This window comes from Arachis hypogaea, chromosome 4 (genome assembly GCF_003086295.3).
Source record: "Arachis hypogaea cultivar Tifrunner chromosome 4, arahy.Tifrunner.gnm2.J5K5, whole genome shotgun sequence".
Lineage (NCBI taxonomy): Eukaryota > Viridiplantae > Streptophyta > Magnoliopsida > Fabales > Fabaceae > Arachis > Arachis hypogaea.
This window is the reverse complement of record NC_092039.1, coordinates 45,851,971-45,879,621: the sequence shown is the minus strand read 5'-3', so window position 1 is coordinate 45,879,621 and position 27,651 is coordinate 45,851,971. Positions and strand designations below refer to the sequence as shown.

The following is a 27,651-nucleotide window of genomic DNA, read 5'->3' as shown; positions in this document are numbered from 1 at the left end:
AAAAAATATAATAGTATAAAATTACATTAATACTTTTATCATAAAATAAAGTATAATTTTTTTATTTATTTATATTTATTATAATTTATAAATATTATAAAATATTATAATTTTATATATTTAATTTAAATTATTTATCTAATACGTATAATGTTTAAATATAAATCTCTATTATAATAATATATTAAAACTATTAAAACTAAGTTTATATTAATAATGATTAATAATAATATAACTAAAAGTAATATTAGAAATACAAAAAATCTAATATTTTCTCTCTTGTTTAATTATTTGTGATGAAAAAAAAATTTAGTGACACACAAATTTTTTTTTTCTATTTTGTTTGATATTCAAATAAAAAAATATTATTTTTTATTGATTTTTTTTTCCTTCATTTTATTTCCTCTCATTATTTTCTCCAACCAAACATAGAATGAGAGTATGTGGCTCAACTAGTGGGGTACTATATGTAATTTCGGGAAACTGCGGAGTTTGAACGTACTTTACCCTTCTTTTAAAATTCCAAAAGCTTAACATATGCAAGGACATCCCTTAGCTTTTTGAAGGGAATAAAAAAAAAACTCTGAATACAAAACATAACTAACTAGGAAACCATCATCAATACAGAGAGAAGGAAAAAGTGATTATGAGATGCAACGATTCAGCAACACAGTGATTGGGTTCTTGAACTTCTTCACACTCTTATCATCAATACCCATAATCGGTGCAGGTCTATGGATGGCAAGGAGCACAACAACGTGTGAGAATTTCCTGCAGACCCCACTTCTGGTTATAGGCTTTGTTGTGCTTGTGATTTCACTTGCAGGGTTCATAGGTTCGTGTTTTCATGTGGCTTGGGCACTATGGATTTACTTGGCGATCATGTTGCTCCTAATGGCCGCACTCTTTGGTTTGACCATATTTGGGTTCGTTGTGACTGGCGAGGGTGGTGGAGTTCAAGTTCCTGGAAGGGTGTATAAGGAGTACCATCTTGGGGGTTATTCACCATGGTTAAGGAGTAGGGTTAAGGATCCCCAATATTGGAGCACTATTAGAGGGTGTATTTTGGGGTCTAATACTTGTGCCAAGATTGCTTCTTGGACCTCTTTTGATTATATAAAGAGGGATATGACTCCCATACAGGTACACTGGTAGTTTTTTTTTTTTTTTTTTTATATCATATATTTTGTGGATTCAAATTTTGAAATTGAAATTTCATTAGTTTGAGTTTTTTTATATATGTTCGAAAAGAATAATATTAATAGAAAAGACATTGAAGATACGAATTTCTAAAATATTTTACATATTTATTTAATTATGTTCATTCTTTTAAATAATTATTCACATGATCATATAAAAATAGTTATTTTTTCTAATACGACTATATATGTAAAACTGATCCACATTAAGACTATATTAAAATTAAATTTAATTTTAATTTCATGTACAATATGTAACTCTTAGTTTTAGTCTTAGTCCTAAAAGATTTAATTTTTTTGTCCTAAGCCTTACCGTTAACTTAACATTATTATTTTAGCCTAACATATATTTTCATTTGATGAAAGTAGTTAATCAAAACAAAATTTATAAAAGAATTTGAATAATACTATACATCCAATTCTTTTTGTTAACTAAGTCTAACTAAGTTAGTCTAATATAACAAAAATTAATTATAGCTAGTATTAATTTAAATTTTATTGTTTAATTTAATTGGACTTGATTCATAAAAAAATTTAGATATGTAGTGAAATTTATATTCTAAACCAGAAAAAAATGACAGTAACATCAAAAACTGATTCCCATTTTTGTAGCTATTCTTTTTGCTTTGTTGTCTAATTCATGAAAAATAAAGTTTTAACAAATTTTAAATTCATGTAAAATATGTAACTTTTAGCTTTAGTCCTTGCATAAAAATTTAGTCTTAATCCTAAAATGTTCAAAAGTTTGTCATAAGCCTTACCATTATTTTAACATTATTATTTTAGCCTATGATATATTTTCGTTTGATGAAACAAGTCAATCAAAAGGAAAATATAAAAAAAATTATATTCCAAACTGGAAAAAATTGTTATACCAACATCAAAAGCCAATATAGATGTTTTATTGGGATTATATACTTGATGTAAAAAAAAAAAAAGTTTCATCCAAATTAATTCATAATAAAGTTTAGATTCTACATTTAGTCTCCAATAAATTTTATTCTTTAAAAATTCCCAAAAATTATTTTGGCAGAACAAATTGATCTTTTGCTCACCTTGAATCATCAATTTTTTAATATATGCATCGAACAAATAATACGTTCCTAAAAGCTTTTATTATAGACAAATAAAATCCTAAAATATATTGCTATAAGACAAATTAACTCCTTTCTAAAATAATAAAGAGATTAATTTGTTTGATAAAAGTAATTTTTGAGAATTTATAAAAAAAAAAACTTATTGGAGATCAAAGTGTCTAATATCAAATTTTTTGAAGATCAACTTGAATATTTACTAAAAAAAAAAAGGTTTTTTTTTTTGAACAAAAGAGGCTCAACACAGTAAAGTGGAGCAAAGGAACTAAGATAACCAAATAAACACAGACATAACTGAAAAGCTGGTATCCGTTGTCATCTCCGGCATTGCCATCAACAACCAAACGGATCAACTCCACACCACTCCTTGTAGCTCAAGAAGGACATGATCTTAATTCCTTCAACACTTGTCTCTACCTGCTGGAAGACTCTGCTATTTCGCTCCAGCCAGATGTTCCAAAGAACCGCACAAAATCCTATCAGCCATTTTCTTTGCTCTGACTTCCCACCTGTTGCTTCAATCCAGCTCTCATAGAACTCTTTAGTGGTTCCTGGGACGACCCACGCTCTATTAGAAAATGTCAGCCAAGCACACCATACCTGCCACGTGAACTCACATGCAAAAAATAAATGATGAACAAATTCTATATTCTTTTTACACAAAACACAAATGTTGTCATGATGATTAATAATTCCAAGTCTGCTCAGCCTCTCCTTCGTATTTACCCTTCCTATTAGCACAAACCAAGCAAAGAGTTCAACTCTTGGTGGAACCAATCCTGTCCATATGGAGCTTGTGAAGTTGTATCTTGTGATGTCTGCTGGGAGCGTCTCATTATGTAGCACCTGCACAAAAGAATTAGTAGAAAACACTCCATTTTTATCAAATTTCCAACTCACTGAATCCTCTCTATCAAGTGATAACCTCACGTCCCTTAACCGGTCATGTAATTGATTTAGCAACTCTAACTCCCATTGGAAGAGTTCCCTCCTCCATTGGAAGTTCCACACCCACTGTAGCCCATCCCAGAACCCACAGTCCCCTATTACGGATCCTTGTTGATTTGAAACCGAGAAGAGTCTTGGAAAACATTCTTTCAAGGAGCCATCTTGTAACCACGCATCCTCCCAAAAGCGAATGTTTCTGCCATTTCCCACCTCCATCGACAGACCCCTGATCATCATATCTCTTACCTGTTGGTCCTTTATATTAAACTGGCATATATCTTTCCACGGCCCCCCTCTTGGTTGCACAGGTTGGTTTGATAACATTACAGTTGGGTCCAACTGATTACAAGAGCAGACAATCTTTTTCCAAAGCGGACAGTCCTCCTTTGAAAAACGCCACCACCATTTGAACAATAGTGCTGCATTCCTAATTAGAGCATCTCCCACCCCCAAACCTCCTAGTTTTTTCGGAGCCTGAACTACCTCCCATTTCACCATTGGTATCCCATTATTCCCATCTTCTTTACTCCACAGGAACCTTCTTTGGAGCCCAATAATCCTATCTGCAACTCCCTTTGGCATTTTATACAAGCTTAAGTAGTAAACCGGCAAGCTATTGAGGACAGATTTTATAAGGACCAACTTACCCGCTTTGTTGAGGGATTTAGCTTTCCATAAACTCAGCCTGTCTTCAACCTTGTCTATGATAGGTTTCCAAGTCTTCACCAATCGAGGATTAGCACCAAGAGGAATCCCTAAGTATCTAACAGGTAACACCGCTTCTCCACAACCCAATAGGCCACACATATTCGTCACCCATTCCTTCTCACAATTGACTGAAATTAGGCTCGATTTTTCAAAGTTGATACTTAGGCCAGACATTAGCTCAAAACAACGCAGGAGCCTCTTGTAGTTCACTAGCGTTTCCGTTTCCTGAGGACAAAATAGAATGGTATCGTCTGCAAATTGGAGATGCGACAATTCCACATTATCCATTCCCACCAGTAGTGGAGATATTCTGCTATTTCTAACTGCCTCCCCCACCATCCTGTGCAGAACGTCAACAACGAGAACAAACAGGAAGGGGGAGAGAGGGTCGCCTTGCCTGAGGCCCCTCTCCATCTTGAACGGCTTGGTCGGTGACCCATTGATCAAAATTGACATAGATGCTGTAGTCACACACTCCTTCACCCAGGTCCTCCATCTACTACCAAAACCCATCTTCTGAAGCACTACATCCACAAAGCTCCATCTCACTCTGTCATAGGCTTTCTGGAAGTCCAATTTAACTATTGCCGCTTGCTTCTTCCGCAGCTTAAGCCAGTGAACTGTCTCACAAGCAATGAGAGCACCATCATGTATCTTGCGACCCTTTACAAAAGCAGATTGAGTCTCTCCCACTAGATGCGGCATCACTGATCGCATTCTTCTTACCAGCACTTTAGATATTACCTTATAGACACATCCAACCATACTAATCGGTCTTAAGTCTTTGATCTCCTTGGCTCCCACAAATTTTGGTGCTAGCGCCACCCAAGTAACATTAGCATCTGCTGGTAACTTAGCATTCTGAAAAAAGTTCAACACAGCTGCAGTAAACTCCTGACCAAGCTCATCCCAGCATTTCTTGATAAAATTCATATTGTAGCCATCACTACCTGGAGCTTTACTGGACTCGCAATCCCAGACTGCCTCTCGTACTTCATCTGACGATGGCATCTCCTCTAACATTGCTGCCTCTTCTCCAGTAATCTGCTTAACCAGCCCCTCACGGATCCCAATCAAAGGGGCATGCTCCTGTCTATAAAGATCTTTATAAAAGCCCACAATCTTAGACTTTATTCTAGCCTGATTCCGTACCATCCTCCCATTAATCATTAAAGAATCTATTCTGTTGTTCCTCCTCCTTGCCGAAGCTAAGTTATGGAAGTATCTAGTGTTCCTGTCCATATCTCTAGCATGCTTGGATCTGGACATCTGCTTCCAATGCACCTCTTTTCTGACATACCACTTCGCACAACAAGTCACCAATGCCTTACGTCTAGCCTCCATTGTTCCATCATAACTACCAGCACTGACCTTGTCATCAATCTTCTTGATCTCCTCCTCAAACTTCTTTATTCTGTTATCCATATCCCCAAACTTATCCGTATGCCATCTCCTGAGCGGTACTGTCAACGCCTTCAGCTTGTTTGTAAACATGTCGTCTCCCAGTTTCCTCCACTCATCCTTTACCAATTTCAGAAATCCCTCATGTGTAAACCAAGAATCCAAACTGCGAAACGGTCTTGGGCCCGCACCGATTCTAGAGTCTTCTAGAATCAAAGGACAATGATCTGATAGGCCTCGTGGTCCTCCTTTCAATCGAGTGTCTGGGAACTCCTCAAGCCACTCCAAACTGACCAGGACCCTGTCAATGCGGCTACAAGATTGACCCCGAAACCATGTAAACTTTCGGTCAGTTAATGGTAAATCAACTAACTGCAGATCTTGTACCCAATCCTTAAAATCCTCCACAGATGCCGGTAGACTAGTAGCCCCTTTCCTTTCTTCCAAATGTAGTATCTCATTGAAATCTCCCATGAAGCAAAACGGAACCTGACAAAGACCCACCATGTAACTTAACTCCTCCCACATTACCAGTTTTTCACTCCTAACATGTGCACCATATATCAAGCAGAAAACACATTTGAAATTGTTTTTTGTCAGAACACCCTCCACGCACAGCCAGCCGTCCCCTTTAAAGCAATTCAGTCTTGTAAATAGATAATTATCCCACATTAACAGCAAACCACCCGATGCACCAACAGACTCCACACACTCCCAATCCACCGTATCACAACCCCACAGACGAGTTACATCAAACCTAGACACAGCCTCCTTTTTGGTTTCAATCAAGCCTAGCATATTCAATCTATATTTTTTCTTCAAATCTTTCACCATACACCACTTTCCATTCCCTCCTAGTCCTCTAACATTCCAGCAACTATAAATCATTTAAAATAGTTCTTACACACCTTGCTATGTCGTTTGGGCCTGCTTCTTCTAGCTTTCTCCTTCTGTTTTGCCAGTTTTCTTTTTGCTGCAATTACTTCATTCTGACTTTGTAGAATCGCCATAAGATCTTCCTCATCGTCATAGAAAACTGCACCTGACTCCACTGCTAGCTTCAACGTTTCCTTATTCTCTATTAACTGTTCTGCCTGTGAATCCCTCTGCTCAGCATCAGGTGGTGCGTGTTCAGGTTCTGTCTCGGAACCCGCATCCCCATTATTCCAGTCCTTCAAATTCCCTTGACCCATAGCTTCGTCTTTACCTTCTTCCAATTCGCTCTTCTCTTCCTGGCTCAGTACATGTTGGCATCCTTGGCCAAACCAGCTGGTTCCCTCCTTAGTGAGACTGTCCACTTCCGGTTCGGCATCAACATCAACCGGACGTCGTCGGACCACCATTCCGTCAGACCCTCCATCGGCGTCCAGAACCTCCGGGTGGCCTCGTCCCTCTGATCTCTTGCCAGGATAGTGGTCAGCGGTGCCCGGCCGTTCAGGCTCTCCTATCTTCGACGCACAGGCATGGAAGACATCCTGGCTATCCACCGGATCTCCCAGGGTAAGCGTCGCGCAGCCGGTCGCAAGAAGCACATCCCTGGCAGAGCTAGCTTCGACGTTTCTCAACCCTGCAGCGCTGGGGATCGATGGACCTGGATCAGATCCGTGTAGATGCTGAGGGTTCTCCCTGCCCAGTTTCTTTGACCCGGATCCACGAGGAAATGCCTGGCCCAGCTCGTCTTCCTCTCCACGTTCTGTTTCAGTCCTTGGTCCATTTTGGTTTGCAGGCCCAATTCAAAAAAAAAAAAAAATCAAAAAAAAAAAAAAGGTTTATATCTACTCCTTTTGATTTGTTGTCTAAACATAAGAGAATCCAATAATAAGTTATATGTTTGACTGCAGTCTGGATGCTGTAATCCACCAACATCATGCAATACCAATTACTACAACCCGGACACAATAGTGGTTGCTCAACAATCTGATTGCTATCGTTGGAACAGCGCCCCAACAATGCTATGCTACGAATGCGATTCGTGCAAGGCTGGGGTGCTTGAAAACATCAGAAGAGATTGGCACAAGATATCAGTTCTGAACGTTGTGGTGCTTGTGTTCCTCATTTGTATTTATTCCATTGGTTGCTGTGCTTTCCGAAACGCCAGAAGAGCTGAAAGTGATTATCCTCATGGCCACAACCGCATGACCAAAGTTAGACCCAGATGGGATTACTATTGGTGAGTTATTTTTTATTTCAAATAAAAAAAAGAATAAATCCCTTTTACATAGAGATATTATTAGCACGAAACCAAATTTAACAAGTAAACAACAATTTTGAAACCCCCCCCCCCACCGGTCTTGAGATATTTTATAAATTCTTGGGTGCTATGCTCATGGCTTCCAAAGCTCCCTAAAGTTAGAGGTTAGAATTTGTTTGGGTGAGTTTTTTAAAAAAGATCTTTTTTTGAGTTATCTTTTTTAAAAAATTTTTATAAAAAAATAAAAGTAATTTTATGTTTGGATATTTCATACAAAAAGATATTTTTATCTATCAATTATGTTTGGGTATAATAATATAAAAGTACTTTTTCGTTTATTTATTACATGAAAAACATCTTTTTTTTAAATCTTTTAAAAAAAGATGTAAATTATACCTTCTCAAAAACGATGTTTTTTTTATTTTTTTAGTGTTTTTACTTTTATTATTAGAAATTTGCCAAACACGATAAAAAATAAAAAAGATATTTTTTTATTCAAAAAAGATTTTTTTAATCAAGATAATGACGCCCAAATAAGCACTTAATTATGTCAAACTTTTGTGATTTTTGAAATTATATTTTAGTGAAAAAATTGCCAAATTTTTAATTTCTTTTTGGGTCAGTAATATCTTTGTTCATTCAAGGACGGCTATTTAATTGTAATTAGAATATTTCTTTTAACATATCATCAAATGATCGATTTACATATTGTTTCGGTCCTTGCATTTGTGGTCTCAAACGGTCCAATGACGAACTGGACTCTAAACCTAAGTCATCCATACGACCCAAATAGGCTAGAAAGTCGGGAACCAATAACTAACATTCAATTTCAAATACCTCCCTTATCTTAGTCAAGAAGATATAAGACAAATTATATAAAGGGAGTCAAGGACTTCCTTAGATACGTTAGACACTCCTAATTTACACCTATATAGCTTAGACTCATTCTGTGGCAGATTTTTCGCTCCGCTGGAGCTGTTATTCGAATCAAGGCTCGTTTTATAATATTATTCTCGTCGAACAGCAGCTCCAGCGGAGCGAGAATAATATTAGAAAATGAGAATGAGATTACTATCGAACAGTTGATTCGATGCGAATTTCCAATCTCCAATAATTAGCAAAATATGAAGCCCTTTTAGCTGGATTAACGCTGGCTAAGAAAGTTGGTACAAAAACACTGGAGGTTTGCAGTGACTCCTAGGTAGTTAGTTCCAAATAAATGGGGATTACCAAACACGGGACCCCTACTAAAGGTATTTATCCAAAGTTAAGGAGATGACCTACTCTCAAAGCTAACAAGCACCAAGTCAGTCTTGGGAAACTGCTCTCTAATCCAAGAAGTCATCAAAGAACCTTCCGTCGCCGCCACTTCCTCCACAAACCTGCCCTTGTCCAATCAGCACTCATGGACCTCCCTGATCTTCGAGTACCTTACCACCAAGGATATACCCGGGGACCCTAAGGAGGCAAAACATGTGAAGTGGGAAGCCACAAAGTACACCACAATAGCGGGACGATTATATAAGCGAGGACTATCCCAACCCCTTCTTTTGTGTACAGAACCCGGTGAGACAGACTACATACTTTGTGAAATTCACGAACGATGTTGTGGCCACCACGTCAAAGGCAAAACCCTAGCTCAAAAAATTATCTGAGTTGGGTACTTCTGGCCTACTATCATCACCGTTATCAGAGATACCCTCCAACTAGTCAAAAGCTGCAGGCAATGTCAAGTGCACGCCAACCTCCATCAAGCAGCCCCTCATCAGCTCAGCATGATAACGACAGAATGTCCCTTCAAAACCTGGGGAATCGACCTCATAGGCCCCTTTTCCACATCTCCCGGGCAACTCAGAATTCTCATAGTTGCCATTGACTACTACACCAAGTGGATTGAAGTTGAAGCAACTACCTACAATCACCGCCATTCAATGCCAAGAGATTCTTTTGGAAATTTTTTTAGAGACAAGTCATAACCTGGTTTGGGATCACAGAGATTGTGATCTCAAATAATGGGACCCAGTTTGCAGACAAATGCTTCAGGGAGTTCCTAGAGGGACTCGACATCTCACAGAAGTTTAGCTCAGTGGAACACCCATAAACTAATGGCCAAATAGAGGCGGCCAACACGATCATCTTGAAAGGACTCAAGAAAAGACTAAACGAAGCCAAAGGTCTTTGGGTCGGCTTGGTTCTATACTTTGGTCATATCGAACATTGCCCCAAACCTTAGCCGAACCCCTTTAGGATGACATTTGGCCTAGAATCCGTCATCCCTGTCGAGGTTAAAGAGCCCAGCCCTCTAAGGACCATAGGAGCACATGATGAGGACGCAGAGTAGGACCTCATGGATGAAGTCAGAAGCATAGCCCACCTATGAGAACTAGCTTTAAAATAGAAAGTAAGTCTGAGGTATGACCGAGACATGGTAAAACAAGATTACAAGCAAGGAGATTCGGTCTTGTGAGCAACGACATAGGCCCTCCCATCTTGGGAAAGCTAACTCCCAATTTGGAGGGACCCTACCGACTTAAGTCCGTAATAGGAAAGGGAGCTTACAAGTTGGAACGACTTAACGGCACCAAGCAACTGAGAACATGGAATGCCGCAAATATACGGAGCTACTACTTGTTACGGAAAAATTTATTCTCCGTTTTAACTACCGGCAAGTGCACCGAGTCGTATCAAGTAGTAAAACTCACAAGAGTGAGGTCAATCCCGCAGGAATTAAAGGATAACGCAATCAATAGTGAGTTGATTATTCTAGTCAGACGAACATATAGAAGTGATGAACAAGCATGAAATATAAATGACAGAAAGGTAAATGAAGGCAATAGAGTGCAAGAACAATAAGTGACAAGAGATGTAAAGTGCAGAAAAACAAAGTGCTGGAAACTAAATCGCAAAGAGTAAGTAGTGCAAGAAAATAAAGTGCAAGGAATTAAGGTGCTGACAATAAGGTGCTAGAAAGTAAAAGAGCCGAAAAAGTAAATTGCAAGGAGGAGAGTACAAGAGAGTAAGTGCAATAAAGTAAAGTGCAAGAAAGTAAATGACGAAAAATAAAGATGGAAACCATAAGGGATTGGAGATGTTAATTCTTCATGAATCAATGGATCTCAACCCTAATCATATGAAGTAAGCGATGACGGATTGCAATAATTGAATCCCAATTCTTGTTGACCTAATTTCTCTTAACACAAACAGTTGCCAATTCCTTGATCTAATTGTTCATGAGAAGAGGTGAAGCTCTATTCTCAAATCCATAAGCCACACAAGTTCTCAGGATCTCAATTCATCCTGAATGTATTGATCAAGAGAGTTATGAGAGATAGAGCTCCAAACTAGTTTCTATGATTCCCCTTCCAAGGCTTACATAGAAATTCAATGATCTAAACCCCCTTCCGAGGTGAATAGATCAATTAAGCATGGAAGTTATCTCTTGGCTACAATAAGCGTATTGAGAAAAATGAACATCAATTTAATCAAAACTTAAGACAGAGCTCCTTTCCCAAATGCATAGGGAGTTAAGTGGTCATTGCCCTCAAATGAAAATTAAAGTGCATGAAAGTAAAGATGAAAATTAAAGATTCACAACTGAAATGAAAACTAAAGATTCATAACTGAAAGTTAAAGATTAAACTAAACTATTACAAAGAAAGAAAAGAAGAGGAAGAGGAGAAGAGTGTATGGGGGGAGGAGCCCGAAGACCCACTCCCCTTGGAGTGTGCCAATTCACAGAATTTCGAATTGGTCTTCACTCTCTCCCTATCCCTTCTGTGGTGGTGCAGCTCTATGAAAACTAATGCTATATATAGGCTTCCCTAGAATACAAATTGAAATGAAAAGTAAATTACAATTGAATAAAAATTCCTATTCTAGATGCTTCTTGTGCCTTTGATTGAGTGAGATTAATAGGCTCTGTTTGCTTTAAAAGTGAATGCACGCTCCAGGGGTGGATTCACGTTATCGGGGGCCGTTATTGGTGTTGCTAACACTGAGAAATTGCCCCCAGGCCCTTTCTGGCGTTAATAGCCACGTTAACCAACGTTATTACTGGTGTTATCATGCTAACGTTGTCATTAACATTTTTCCAGTGAAGCGTACGCGTCGTCTACGCATACGCGTCAACGCTGTTTTTGGCCATGTAACGCGTATGCGTCGCCAATGCGTACGCGTGACCTTTATTTTTGGCATTAGTGACATAGTGTTAGTGTGTTAATGCTCTCCTCACGCGTGCGCATCGCCCATGCGCACGCGTTGCTTGTCAATTTTCACCCTTACGCGTACACATCACCCCACGCGTATGCGTCACCGCCGATTTTTCATGCTTTTGTCGAAGATGTTAGTGTGGCAACGTTGGCTCACTAATGTGCACACTAACGTTGGTTCACCAACATGCAAACTAACGTTGATGGCCTTGGCATAGTGACCTTGGGCACAATGTTAGCACTGGCATTGGTGTGCTTACGTTGCCCATTAACGCTCCCTTCTCTCTTGACCAACATTGGTACTGGCGTTAGTAAGCCAACGTTGGTACCACCTCCTTGCTTTCCTCCGCTTCTGCTTTGTCTATCATCAAATAAATAAGTGCATCAAAGTAATATACAAGATGATCTTAATATACTAAGTGTGCTAATAATACTCAAAATCATAACTTCACTTAGTGTTATCTATTTCATCATATTTACCTTGTATATTAGCTAAACTTGCACATATGCTTGAGATTTTACTAAATGCAGAGATATTTCATGCTATTACTTATTTATCAACAGAGTTTGTATGAAAACTAACCTAAAATCTATTAAAATAACAACTAAAAATAGGCAATGATGCACCCGTATCACAACACCAAACTTAAACCTTACTTGTCCCCAAGCAAGAATAGAATAATACACAAAGAATTCATTTTATGGGAATGTGCTAAAGAATTGCTTATGATGCCTCAGTGAGTGAAGTGACTAAGTGATGGTGGGGTGAACTCAAATTGTATGCTTATGCAAGGAATCCAGTGCTCACTAGTCCTTACATCTTGGAAGTCTTAGATCTTATGAGTGTCATTAGATGGTGTTATGGAGTTCTCTTTATAGATTATCACCTTGAAGCAGCACTTATTCATCTTTGCCTCGACTCTAGGTGTCATGTCTCAAAGCGGCCCTTTATGATAAGCTTTCAATCAATACTCCCAACCCAGTTGGGTTAAGGTATTAGGTGTTGAATCACCACTTAGGATTTACTTGCTCAGGCCTCACTCTTTGACACAAATCCACCACAAGCATTTAACTAGGACAATAACTCTTTGAGTTCTTGTATCTTTTTTTTTTCTAGTAATTGATGCTCAGAGCCTTGGGCTTATTCTTTTTTTTTACTGCTTCTTGGATCAATAGATTTTTGAGAATTTCCATAACACTTCTCTAAACTTCAATTCCTTTCTATGAGCTCCCATGCAAGTTTTCACAAACATGAAACTTCAATGCTCAATCACACAATTAGAACCTCCACTTCTCTTAATCTTTAGCTTGCCTCAAAACTGATAAAATTCTTCAACACTTTCCCTTTAAAAGAATGATTTCTTTGTTGTATTTTTAAGTGTAATGGGTGCAAGCAAATGCAAAAGCAAGGTGCAATGAGAGATAGTGAGTCATGCTTATTATTAAGCTAGAAGAAACTAAACAGAATAGGGGCAGAGCCTGAACTTCAAAACAAGAGACATTCATGATTGCAATTAAATATACTGGGAGGAAATAAGGAGACAAGGGACTTTACAACCTTGTAATTCATCTTCACTTTTATTGTCCTTTCTCGCAGATTTTCTCCCTCCAATCACCATCTTAGAATGAGTGCTTTGCCGGCAAGCAACAAGTAGGAATAGTGATGCTGGGGTTGTGATTAATCATCAATGTCAAACAGAAACAAAATATAAGTAATGCATGAATTTAAGCAAGTTTGGTTAAAGATGACAATGCGGGCCAAAGAAGCAGAGACATTATGATTGCACAAATAAGTGGTGTTGCAAGATACATTGCAAAAAAAAATAAGTGGCACACCAAACTTAATGTGACACTTTCACTTAGAATTGATGAAAGTACCCTGAAAAGATTGGAAACAAATTATTTCAAGGCAACACCAAATTTAGAGTGCGATCATATACCAATTTATTTGAAAGAAGGCTAAGTAAAACAAACTATTGTATTAATAGCACAATCACCAAGAGCAAGATATGTCACGAACAAGGGCTTCTTGGTGAGGCATTAATACAAATAGTTAAGGACCATAGAAAGTAAAGAACAAAGGTAATTAAATGAACATGATAAAATACTAAAAAAATGTCTAATCTAGGTAATCAACCACTGGTAGATTGTCAATCACAATTAATCCCTGGCAACAACGCCAAAAACTTGATACGGAAAAATTTATTCTCCGTTTGAACCACGGCAAGTGCACCAGGTTGTATCAAGTAGTAAAACTCACAAGAGTGAGGTCGATCCTACAGGGATTAAAGGATTAAGCAATCAATAGTGAGTTGATTATTTTAGTCAGACAAACATATAAAAGTGATGAACAAGCATGAAATGTAAATGACAGAAAAGTAAATGAAGGCAATAAAGTGTAAGAACAGTAAGTGACAAGAGATGTAAAGTGCAGAAAAATAAAGTGTTGGAAACTAAATCGCAAGGAGTAGGCAGTGCAAGAAAATAAAGTGCAAAGAATTAAGGTGCTGACAATAAGGTGGTAGAAAGTAAAAGAGACAGAAAAGTAAATTGCAAGGAGGAGAGTACAAGATAGTAAGTGCAATAAAGTAAAGTGCAAGAAAGTAAATGACGAAAAATATAGATGGAAACATAAGGGATTGGAGATGTTAATTCTTCATGAATCAATGGATCTCAACCTCAATCATATGAAGTAAGCGATGGCGGATTGTAATAATTGAATCCCAATTCCTTTGTAAACGGGATTCCTGTAGCAATTGGGATCATGGATTTTCAGTTTATGGGGGGTAGTATGGGATCTGTAGTAGGCGAGAAAATAACCCGTTTGGTCGAACATGCTGGCAATCAACTTTTACCTCTTATTCTAGTATGTGCATCCGGAGAAGCACATATGCAAGAAGGAAGTCTGAGCTTGATGCAAATGGCTAAAATATCTTCTGCTTTATATGAGTATCAAAAAAATAAAAGGTTATTCTATGTATCCATCCTTACACAATTTTTCTTAACCCAAACAATTGCCAATTCCTTGATCTAATTATTCGTGAGAAGAGGTGAAGCTCTATTCTCAAATCCATAAGCCACACAAGTTCTCAGGATCTCAATTCATCCCGAATGTATTGATCAAGAGAGTTATGAGAGATAGAGCTCCAAACTAATTTGTATGATTCCCCTTCCGAGGCTCACATAGAAATTCAATGATCTAAACCCCCTTCCGAGGTGAATAGATCAATTAAGCACGGAAGTTATCTTTTGGCTACAACAAGCAGATTGAGAAGAAGAAATGAACATCAATTCAATCAAAACTTAAGATAGAGCTCCTTTCCCAAATGCATAGGGAGTTAAGTGGTCATTACTCTCAAATGAAAATTAAAGTTCATGAAAGTAAGGATGAAAATTAAAGATTCATAAATGAAATGAAAACTAAAGATTCATAACTGAAAATTAAAGATTAAACTAAACTATTACAAAGAAAGAAAGGAAGAGGAAGAGGAAGAGGAGAAGAGTGTATGAGGGGAAGGGTCCGAAGACCCACTCCCCTTGGAGTGTGCCAATTCACAGAATTTCAAATTGGTTATTCAATGTTATTACCGGCGTTATCATGCTAACGTTGTCATTAACGTTTTTCCAGTAAGTGTGCTAATAATACTCCAAATTATAACTTCACTTAGTATTATCTATTTCATCATATTTACCTTGTATATTAGCTAAAATTGCACCTTTGCTTGAGATTTTACTAAATGTAGAGATATTTCATGCTATTACTTATTTATTAACAGAATTTGTATGAAAACTAAACTAAAATCTATTAAAATAACAACTAAAAATAGGCAATGATGTATCTGCATCACTACTCATAGGCGATCTTCAGTGAGTTGATAACTTTAGCAAAATTTAAGGTTTCTTTGGAGTTTTCATATTTCCTTTGTTTTGTTTTACTTTTCCGTTTTCATGTTCATGCTCAAAACATTTTTTCAGGAACTCTTTCCTACCCAAAAGACAACGGGGGGTTTTTATGAGGCCCAACTTTTAATAAAATGGTTATTCATTCAAATAATCTCTTTTAAGTTTTTATGTTTTTACTCGAACAAATGGTACGAACAAAATGGCCACCCGGGGGACCAATCACTCCCAAGGCCAACAAAATCAATATACAAACAAATCAAATAAGCATGCAATTTGGCCCACCAAGAGGCCCACAAATAGTTCATAACAAAATGGCCAAGGAAAGGCCACCAAAGCAATGTATATATGTCGCACAAACGGCTTACAAAGTTAAGAAATTGTTTCACAAAACTTAAAACCAAGTTACTCAAGATCTATAATCTGCCCGTTCTTTATAGTCCGAAAAGCTCCTATAACAGACACATCCATGCCCGGAGCCAACACTTGGAGCTAAGCTTTCAAAGCTTCCTCGGAAGCCGAGGTGGCCGCCCTCGCATTAGCTAGAAGTTCGGCATTTTGCTGCTTCAAACCCTCCACCTCGACCCTCACGGCATAAACTTTGGAACGGGCTACGGCAGCAGCACTCTCAGCATTGGTTGCCAACTTCTTCTCCTTAGCCACCTGGGACATAATCTCAATTTCCCATTCTAACAAGCGCAGGATCTCAAAGCTCGCATCCTCAGGTTTCTTAGCTGCCTTTGCCCTTGCAGTTTTGGATGTCTCCAGTTGCCCCTTTAGAGTGCTAAGCTCTGCCTGAGCCTGATGAAGTTTCTCATCCAGAAGGAAAGTCTGCAAAAGCATTAGTTCGGCCCTTCAGATGATAGCAGCCATTTGAGGGGGAACATGGTATACCGACTTAGCCTGATTGAAAAGATCACAAACCTTGAAGTATTCATCTATGCTAGGCAGGAAGTGTTGATTAATAAAGCTGGTAGCATCAAAGGAGTGATTAGTCACACAGAAGGCAACCACACCTGTGTTAATACCCTCTAAATTACCTCTCTTGGCAGGCCTCTTACTCTTCTTGTTGGGCTCCAAGATCAGAATCTCTTGGATATCATCATCTCCAGCAGTCCCCTTTTGAACAATTTCTTGAGAGACCGCCTGAGAGCTGGGAATAAAATCTATAGGAGGCGTCGATTGTGAAGAGCCATTGGTGTGGACTTTACAAACCACAAACTACAGGCATGTGCACCGGGTCGTACCAAGTAATAACTCACAGTCAGTGAGTATCAATCCCACGAGAATTAATGGATTAAGCAAACAATGGTCAATTGATTATTCTATCCAGGCAATCAAAAATAAGTGTTTCAATTGTAAATAGCATGAAAATAGAAAATTTATCAAAAGCAAACTAAAATTCATTAAGAAAATAAGATGATAAAGATAGTTAAGGTGTCAAAGATGTTCACTGTTTAGGAAAACAATCCTTATGTTTATTTATATGAGGTATCCAAAGATTAATCATGACAAATCATAAATAATCAAATTCCAATTCCTTGGTAATTCATTTTTTCTTTAACTCAATTAACCGCTAATTCCTTAGTCAATTGCTTAAGAAAAAGTGGTGAAGCACAATTCTGATTCAATTTCACGTAAGATTCAAAAATAGTCCTTAGGTTGAATTATATGTCATGTATTCAAGCTAGTCCTAACAATTGAAACTCACAAAGTGTCGCACACTCTTTGAACCTATTCCTAGTGAAATAAAAAAGTAGTGTGAAAGACTTTTCAAGCTAATTCACATATTAATTTTTTCCAAAACAATATTTAGAATCCAAGACAGAGTTAGAATATTTTCCAACAATTATAAATCTTTAAGGATGAAGAACGAAAACTCAATCATGAATTAAATCAAATCATAACCCTCATATGAAATTAAATACTTAGATTAATAATCCATTAAAAGATGAACAGGGCTCTTAACCTTAACCAAGGAGGAAACAAAATATCAAAAAATGGCAAAAGGTCTGATGGTCTCCTCAAAGTATTTTTAGGACCTTTTTATACTAAAGAAAATAAAACCTAATTATTAAATTCAAACTTAAATTCAAAAACAAAACAAATCGAATCTATTCTTCCGCATTAATTCTTTAACTTTATATCTTCTATGGTCCCAAATTTTCATCTTGAATTGGCTTTGAGTGTTGCAAACAAGGCTTATAGAAAATGGGCCAAAGAGAGCAAGTGAAACACCCATATGTGTATGGCACACTTTTCATGTAAATGCCACGCTTTTCATGCATAATGCTATTCTTTCCTGGAGCTGGCCCTTTTGGCGTGTAATGCCACCCTTGGGTGTGTAAAACGCCCATCTTCTCTTCCCTGGGAGGTCTTCCATGTTCGGCATGTGGAACGCCAACATGTGGCGTGTGAAAGGCCACTCTTCTATGGTCCCTGGAGCTCTTTCTCTCTTGGCGTGTGACACACCCTGGTTGTGGCGTGTAAAACGCCCAAATGGGATCTTTGAATAGTCTTCTGGAAACTTAGCCCATTGTCTAATACCCGGCTGCGGCATGCGGAACGCCACTCAATCAAACAAGGTTCTAGGAGGTAAAATATTGCGTGTGACACGCCCAAAGTGTGGCAACGCCCATATATATTGCCAAATAGAAGCCTTCCCTTAAAGGTCGACGGCGTGTAAAGCACAAATGCCCGTTCTTCCTAGCATGTGGAACGCCCACTGTTCACTGGGACGTGCGTACGCATGACTATGACAAAAATCTTCAATCGTGCGTATGAACGCAGTATGATTACACATGAGCCCTTGTGTTCCAGCTTTTGCGTGTACGCATGAGGCATGAGTACGTACAAATCCACATTTTTCAGGTGTTGTGCGTATGCTTGAGGCATGCATACGCATGAGTCCCATATCGAAGGTGTTTCCATTCTACACGCCCATTCTCCCTGGCGTGTGGAACGCTACTTTATTGCACTTCTAGGGGTCTTCTCTTCATGGGCCACGATTTAAAAAGCGTGGGCAAAGGTTCCAACGTGTGTTCTAAGCTTTAAAGTGCTCCAAAAACTTTCTCTTTTTTTCTTTTGAGCTTGTTTTGTGCATTTTAATTCTTTTTCTATTATTTCCTACAAAATTTATCAAATCAAAAGATCAAAGCAATATCCAACTTAAGCACCAAAGCAGTCTATAATTAAGCATTATGCATTTATTTCTTATATGAAAAGCATAGAAAAACATAACATGATACACATGCATCACAACACCAAACTTAAGCTCTTGCTTATCGTCAAGCAAGCAAAGAATCATGCCTTAATCTTCAAAACCTTACAACTTAAAATTCAAGGGTGAATGGTAGCAATTCAAATGATTTCAGTTAGCCATTTCACTTATGCACAATTCAACACAAATGGTTATAATCTTTGAAGATCTCTATCCGGATTAGATTATGGAATGCTTCCTTGAATCATCACCTTAAAGCAAGCTTATTTACTTTCTTTGCACATTTTCCTTTTTTATCTTTTATTGGATGCTTTGTACCTTGAGCCTAGCCGTGACTCTAAATGCTTTATTTTCAAGCTTTTGCTTGAAACATAAACACCACAATCACTTGATTGGGGTCTATTTGAGCTTATTTTTCTTTCAACATTCCCCATTAATGGTGCTCAGAGCCTTTGGCTTCTCTTTTTTTCTTTTGGGGGGAGGGTAGTTTGCACCTTTGAACATAGCTGTGACTCTAAATGCTTTATTTTTAGGCTGTTGCTTGATACATAAGATCACAAGCACTTGACTTAGGAGGGCTCTTTGAGCTCATTTTTCTTTTGATTCCTTTAGTCAGAGGTACTCAGAGCCTTTGGCCTCTCTTTCAATCCCTTTTTGTTAATTATTATTCATTATATTTTGCTTCTCCAAAGCTTTCTCGATGATAAGGACCCCATAATAGTCCTCTAGATTAAGGCCTCAAGCAATTTGGCTCAGTAAGTGTTGAATAATTCAGTTAGTTTGGCTTTCCAAACTCAAATTGTCATGATCTCTATATGATCAATCCATTGTTTCTTTCTTAGCACAAGACTCTTTACTAACATTCAAGAACAAGTATAATTATAATTGTGGGTTGTGATGAACAAGTAATGACATGTACTTAACAAATAGAAAATTTAAATGCATTATCTAGGATAGAGTAAACTGAGACAAATGCATATAATTAAAAAGGAAGGAAACAACCTTAGTTCTCACTGCCTTTCTCTTCATCATCTTTTAGGCTATGTGGAATATATCCTCCAACACCAAACTTAGAATGATTGCTTGTCCTCAAGCAACAAAGAAAAGACATAGTGGTGATAGACATAGGCATAAACAAGATTATCAAGTGAAAGCAGTTGAGTAATACGAAAGCTTATCCAAGTAAAACAAACAAAATTAAAAACTAAATGAAAGTAAAGCCAAAACAATGTAACATAAATGAGTTGCTAATATTTTTACATGGGGGTTGGACCTTGCATAAAGTCTAGAAATGAACCCACCAAAATGGGAGACAGATGCATAAAGACTAAAAATGAACCTACCAACATACGACCTACCTACCTCGAGACTCCCGAAGACATACCGAGGATTCAATGCTGTATCCCCAAATATCACTATTAAAACATAGGTGATATCCTTATTCTCAGAAGAGAGGCCCTCATAAGTTATCTTCGTGAGATAGAAGCCCCAGCCACAAAATTCCAATATGGGAAAATTCGGCGCCCCCCCTCCTGGGATAACCAAAAAGGGCAATGACCTTGGACCGGACGGACCTAGAAATACTCCGCCTTAAAACCATAGAATGAATCTTCAAACAAGTCAAAGATCCGGTGGTTTGGCTGAGCACGGAAAGAAATATTCCTTTTCGATGTATCCCTTCCTTATGTGGAATGGTGCACAGAAAGAAAAATAAAAAGACTTTAACCTGAGCCGGTATCTGCAAAAATTCACACACCAATTCAAAGGTACGGATAGCCACCCAACTGTTTGGATGTAGTAATTACGAGGATTTCTCAGGTATGGGTTGTAGTGCATCAGATGGCATTGAACAAAAACTTGACGCGGACTTTCCACAATTACTAACGACATGTATACCGAGTCGTACCAAGTAATACCACATGAGTGGGTTGTCGTTCCCACGAAAATTAATGGACTAAGCAAGTGGTGGTTAAATGATTATTCTAGTTAGACAATCAAAAGAGAGTTCTTTAAATCTTTACTATTAAAATATGGAATGTAAATTGAAAGCAATTGTAAACGTGTAGAGAGGTAATATGATGAGTAAAGTTAAGGTGCCAGAGATATTTATGTTTCAAGATCAACAATTATTGCTATCTACTTTGGTCATGCAGAGATATAATTCATGGCAAACCCTAAGTAATCAAACCCCGATCCCTTGAATAATTAATTGTGTTAAGAGATTAAATACAATTTCTAGTTTAAAGGCCACACAATTCTTAAGAACCAACCGTAATTGATTTTATGTCACTTATCAAATTAAGTTCGGACAGTTAAAGAATCATGAGAAAGAGTTTCTAGCTTAATTCTAAAAATTAACCTTTCCAGGAATTTAATTCAGATTAAAGTTATTTTCCAATACACTATAACTCTTAAGATGAAGAACGAAACTCAAGTCATAAATAAAATATCAGTGCATTAATAAAAATAGGGGAACAGTGATATAATCCATCAAAATAAATAGAGCTCCTAACCTTAACAATGATGGTTTTAGTTGCTCATGCTGCTGAAAATTCAAAATCCTAATGTGTGTAAACAAAAATTGAACGAACCAGAGAGAGGTGGCGCTGGGCGCCATGTTGGATTCAATTAGTGAAGGTAAGTGTGGAATGGCACTGAAGGCCGATGATGCCGCACTAGACACTGCAGGTCCAGAGTGGAGAATGAAGGTTTGGGCATGAGTGGCACTAAACGCCGCTAGTGAAGCGTTAAACGCCAAGGGTCCAGAGGGTACATTTGTGTGGCTCCTTTAGCGGCGTTGAGCGTCACTAGTACCGCGCTAGACACCAAGAGTCTAGAGATTGACCATTTTGGCTTTTCACGTTCTTAAGTCTTACCAAATCTTTATCCAATGCTATCTACAATCATCAAAAGACCTCAACAACTCAAAAACTACTCATGATGCTCATGCATCATGTAGTTGAGACAGCGCTATGGAAACATGATTCAGAAAGGTCATGACAAACTCAAAGAAAGGCAACTGAACCCCATCTTGGTAAACAAAGGTTTGTACACCCATATCCATTGGGAACCTGGGGGAGTCCAGATTTAGGTAGCACACTCTCTCATTTTAACCAATGAGCACAAGCTCATATTGTTGCTCTGCCTCACGTCCTCCCAACACGGCCCCCTCATCTCAAAGTCGCTGAAGGTCCCTCTCATCTAACCGGGAGGGTGTACCTAACACATCGAACGTCACCCAACGGTAACGATCCAGTACACCTCCAGCTAGGAAACTCGGACTCGGATTACCCTAAACTCTTATCTGTCGTACCATACCTATATCCAAACAGGGGCACTACTGTCAGCCCATTCCCAAAAACACAGAAAAACAAGAAGATCCCTTCCTATATCAAAACTACGTCAAAAATTTACCAAATCCCGTAAATCCCAAACCTTAACAGCACAATGACATCCCCATATTTCCTCTACCATCACATGAAGGAAACCTAAAAAAAATAATGTAGAACAAAAACTAAATCAACAAAGCATGAAAAACAAAGAAAAGGCACTAACTTGTTCTGGAATCAGCAAGAGAAGAAACTAGCAGAGCAAAAATGCAACAACCAATAATGGTCAATCCAATCAATAGTACTAGAGACCAGAAAAATGTCAGAAAGGAAGATATGAGGAACATGGGGGAGAAAGGACAGTTACAGGGATATTGAAGCAAAAAACTCCTAAATTTTAAATTGAAATATAGAAGGACTAGGGGTGTTCATGAAAAAAAAGGCAAAAATCCATCTCTCTCTCTCTCTCTCTCTCTCTCTCTCTCTCTTTCCTATTATGCATTATTATGATGCCTTGGAAAATGTAATAGACAAAGCTCACTATCAGGAAACACAATGGACAAACGTAGAAATAGTCCGCACTCTGACAACGGTAACACGACCTTATGAATAGCAAGGAACTGAACTGATCAGCTAGCAATGAGACCAAGCATACACTTGCTCTCACACTACGGGGCAACTATTTCGGTCTTGGCATTTGGGCCCTAAACATCACAACGATGAACCGGACCCGAAACCCAAGTTATCCTACAGCCTAAACTGGCCAGAATGCTGGGAACCAATAACAAACATTCAAATTGAAATATCTCCCTTATCTTAACCAACAAGATAAGATAAGATAACAAGAAAAACTATATAAAGGGAGTCAATGGATCCTTCAGGAATGTTAGACACTCCTAATTCACACCTATACCTCTTAGATTCATTCTGACTTGAGTGTCGGAGTGTCTTTGCAGGTACCAGCCTTCGCCACTTCAAAGGTACGATCACGTCATCACTAAGGCTGGCTAATCCTTGATCCTTCCCTCAACCCGTACCAACGAAGTCTAGTACATATATTAAAATACTCAATCAGATAAAAAATATGTAAACTTATCTACAGTTATATTTATGTAATATTAATAGTTGAAAATTGTTAAATGATATATATCATGTAATATCCTACCACACAAAACTTTATGCTATAGTCATAAATCAAAGGTAGTGAGGCATTACAAAACCTAAAAGAAAGATTTCATACATAATAATAAAAGAATAAAGATATAACTAGGAGCCTGTGAAGAAAACTAAACATTGATAGCCGTAACCACACTCGTAAAACGGTAAAGCAAGAAAATGTCGTATACAAAAGCAATACACACACACACACACACACACACACACACACACACACAAACACACACACACACACACACAGAAGTTTGGAAAAGGATATATAATAGTTACTAGTCTCGACCTGCGAAGAAAAAGCCAACTAGAATATTATAATACCAGAAAGTATACAAAATAGATATCCTGTCTCTCCAAATAAAAGACTCCATGAGGGATATACAAAATATATACAATAAAGTATCAAAAATAGAGAGAATTCTAGAAAGCCAAAAGAAGTCCCAAAAAGTCTTCTTCGCTTCCATATAGAATCCCACCCTCTCAGCAAGGTGCATCACGTCCTATATCTAAAAAATAGTAAATCCACGACAAATGAGAACTCGAAGATTTTCAGTAAGGTAATAGTTCCAAATAAAGACTATATAAAGAAATATGAACCCTCTAGGTAATCCTAATCTCCAACACCACCGAAGTTCAAGTCTAGGGTTTTCAATAATACACATAAGGCTAAATTTTGCTAAATTCTCAACTCTGTAACTATCTCTAGTCTCAACTCTGTAACTATCTCTAGGATAACCAAAACAATTATGCACACTCAAACAATAGCAAACAAATGCACATGATGCATGCCTGTCCTATTGACCGTGAGCTCACGCGTCGGTTAAACTGCCAGACCCAACACATCCGGTAGCTCACCCAGATATTGTCTTTCTAGCAGGCATCCCAAGAGGTAAATGTTTCATGGATAAGCATAAAAAATAAACTCGCAGGGAGAGTGCCTTGTTCACATCTCGCAGGAAGGGTCCCCTATTCACCTTCTCTTGGAGACTAGCTATTTTAGGGAATGAATTCCTGGTCACACTTACAAATAGAAAGAATATCGGTAGGAGAAAATCACAATCCCTATATCTACACCGCAGCACTGAACAAGTGGGACGAACCACCATCCTTGTTAGGCACATTTGCCTTATCAATAACGCAAGCGGGACAAACCCACATCTATGCCAATTTAGTTATCAAATCACAGTTATAATCATATTTTATCATGAGTCAAAATCTTAGCCAATTTAGTAAATTATAATTTATTAATCCGTGAGTGAGACTAAGCCACCATCCTCAGCGTGGACGGGACGAACAACCATCCTCAGAATATTTTCATCCGGTTAACCAAGTTTTTATACAGGAATTAATCAATTTAATTCACCTCCAATATTTTCAAAGCTTTAAAAATGGTTATCATACTACAAATGGAGGTTACAGGGGATTACAAGCTTGTCGGAAAGGCTAAACAGTAAAAATGCAACATTTTGGAAAAAACTGGCTATGTGCACACGCACAGACCCAAAAACCTTCCCTGACGAGTGGATACGCACCACCCTATGCATGTGCACATGGTTTTATTTAGCCCCTGACAGGTGCACACGTATATCCATGTGCACTCGCACACCGGTGAATTTTCTAGTATGCTGCAAAATCTGAAATTTTCAATTTTCAATACCAATTTTCAAACATCTATAACTTTATCTACAAAAATTATTTTTCCTCCATCTTTCAACGATTTTAAAGTACTCATTTCCAGTTATAATTAAAGATATATTTCTCTCAATTCCAAGCTACGAGTGCCAAGTTATGACCTGTCGAAGTTTGCCAAAAAATATCTATTTTACCAAAAATTCTGCATCATCCATAATTTCCATTCTTCAAATCCTTTTCTTTCCAAACAATACCAAATGCTTATTTCAATGCTCAAACTCAAACCATATCTTATTCATTTCACTTTACAACTCATCCAAGTCATCATTTAACTTCTCATTAAACAAACCTAACAATTTCACCAAACTCAACAATTAACCACTTTTGATTCAATTTCATATGTTATTATTTACACAAAATTATAAATCTCAATCCTCCAAAATTACATCACTTCTTAATCCCATCATCATATAGTCCTAATTAAACATCAATCAATTATCCAAATCTAATTTCATACTTCACTTACAACAATTCATTTCAACATTATATCACCCAACTTCAAAACACACCAAATCATATAATTCACTCAATAATTAATAATTAACTAACATAAACATTCACACTAAGCCAATGTCATCAACAACACCAATCATATCAATTTAACACTATCTTAAGGTCATCTAACCTAGGTTTTCACATAGCGTTATATAGTGTTTATCCGAAACCAAAACCCGTACTTTTGTTAGTGGCAATTTCCAACTTCTTGATCCTTTCCTTTCGGCCAATCCAAGCATCCACCGACTCCTCATCAATCGAATCCAAGAAACCAATCTGTACCAATTCAAGCCAAGCAACCAATCACTCTATTCAGTCTAATTATACCAAAATTTCAATTTTTTACACTAGGACTTTTGCATAAAATTAGGGAATATAGGGAGAAAGAGTTGTCTTACCTTGTTCTACATAACCTTGGGTCAAAACTCCTCTAGAAATTGAGACTGAGCTTCCCCTAAAGCATCAAAATCACTAATTTCAATCAACACATACCAAAAATGCAAAATCAGAAATAAATGAAGAAATAGGGTAAGGTTCTTGTGATTACTCATCGCAAAAGTTATATAGAGTCGAAGATGATGATAAGATGATCGCGTGGCCGCAAATGGGTTGTCAATCGAAGCTCTGGTTTTTAAGAAAAGTGGATTTGTATGTGTATGCGAATAGTGTTATGGTTCTTCCGTCTTCTCCTCTGACTCTTGAGACTGTCTATCTCAATGTAAAAATGAATGAAATTTTGGAAGTAGGGTGGGAGGGAGTGTATCATATTTTTGGTTAAGTGGGCGAGGGGCGTTTTTGTCTTTTTACCTATTGGCCCCACCTAGGACCAAAATTTTAAAGATAAGTGTTCTAGTTTTTATTATAAACATTTTTCTGGTTATTCCTATATCTTTAATTTTCTCATACATAGTACGAGACAGACTTAAGCCTGTAAAATTAATTTTAATACTGAGGCATGTTTTTTCATAATTAATTGTATTTTTGCGCTCTAAATAATTTTTTGAGTTAAATTTTTATCTATAAATTTTTAAATTATAAATTTTAAACTTTTAAGAGTTCACTTTTAATTAATTAATAAGTTGTTATCTTGTTAATATTTTTCTGGATCTTACATATCAGCTTTATATAAAAATAAGTTTGATTTTTCACCTAAAGAAAAATATAAAAAAAGTGAAGTCACCTAATATAACTCTTTTGATAGTAAAAATATTTCAAAATGCTTTAGAAAATGAGATTGGAACTGCTCCAAAGATTCTCTTCTTTGTATATTGCTTTTGCCACGGACGCTTTATTTTCTTGAGTAAAACGCGAGCGGTAAAATTGCAACACAATATTTGAAAGTGGAGTCCGCATGTATGACGATGCTCTGATCTTTTGACTGCTAACCAATGCTTTTTGGTCTGCTTTTTTCCTTTTTTTTTTCCTGTTACAGTTGGAGATGGTGGTATGACAAGAAGGAGCAGCTTTTCTAAATGATAATATCTAATTAGCTAGCGTCCAAGGGGGGCTGGATTAGGCTGCGCTTTCTTGTAATAATGTCTATGATGCTGTTTTTTTTTTTTTTTTTTCTTGACCGAGTAAAATAAAACAGAACTAGTAAGGTTTTGTCCAACACCCATAATAATTTAGAGGATTAGAGAAGATTTTACTTCCTTAGGAATATAGTTTATCAACATCAAAATATTTCTGAGTAGGTAGTCTACTTGAAATATCAACGAGACTTGCCTAAGGGGCTACCCCATATATATATATATATATATATATATGCTAGTGGGGTGTTTGAATTCTATAAGTAATGTGAAATATATTTACTATTCGAGTGTTTGATTCTGTGTGTATTTGCTTGTCCTTTTTTTTTTGTTTAACGATATTAATTATAACACACATTCATGGAAATATTTATATTTTATATTTTTCATGATTTTATTATATAAGGAAAAATATTTAGATATTAGGATGAAAAATCCTAGTAATTAAATAAATAAATAGATCAAGTAATATAAATAGACTAACATAGAGTTTATTGTAATCAAGTGAAATATATATCGAGTTCTTAAAATATCTTTATACTATCTTTTTAACCTATTAATAATATA

The 27,651-nt window shown here is 37.2% G+C and overlaps 1 protein-coding gene across 1 annotated transcript; it reads left to right on the top strand.

Moving 5' to 3' along the window:
• The first annotated feature begins 428 nt into the window (after positions 1–428).
• Positions 429–27,382, top strand: LOC112796735 (tetraspanin-6). Its single transcript, XM_025839317.3, has 3 exons — positions 429–1,143; positions 7,192–7,520; positions 26,988–27,382. Exons 1-3 carry the CDS (start codon positions 652–654, stop codon positions 27,025–27,027), a joined length of 861 nt encoding a protein of 286 aa, XP_025695102.1. The 5' UTR covers positions 429–651; the 3' UTR covers positions 27,028–27,382.
• The last annotated feature ends 269 nt before the right edge of the window (positions 27,383–27,651 follow it).

What these genes read in the sequence shown, in the direction of transcription:
- LOC112796735 (XM_025839317.3), top strand. Translation starts at nt 652, where the DNA reads ATGCAACGATTCAGCAACACAGTGATTGGGTTCTTGAACTTCTTCACA. An exon ending in GGGATATGACTCCCATACAG is followed by an intron (nt 1,144 to 7,191) that starts GTACACTGGTAG and finishes GTTTGACTGCAG; the next exon opens with TCTGGATGCTGTAATCCACC. An exon ending in CCCAGATGGGATTACTATTG is followed by an intron (nt 7,521 to 26,987) that starts GTGAGTTATTTT and finishes TTCCTGTTACAG; the next exon opens with TTGGAGATGGTGGTATGACA.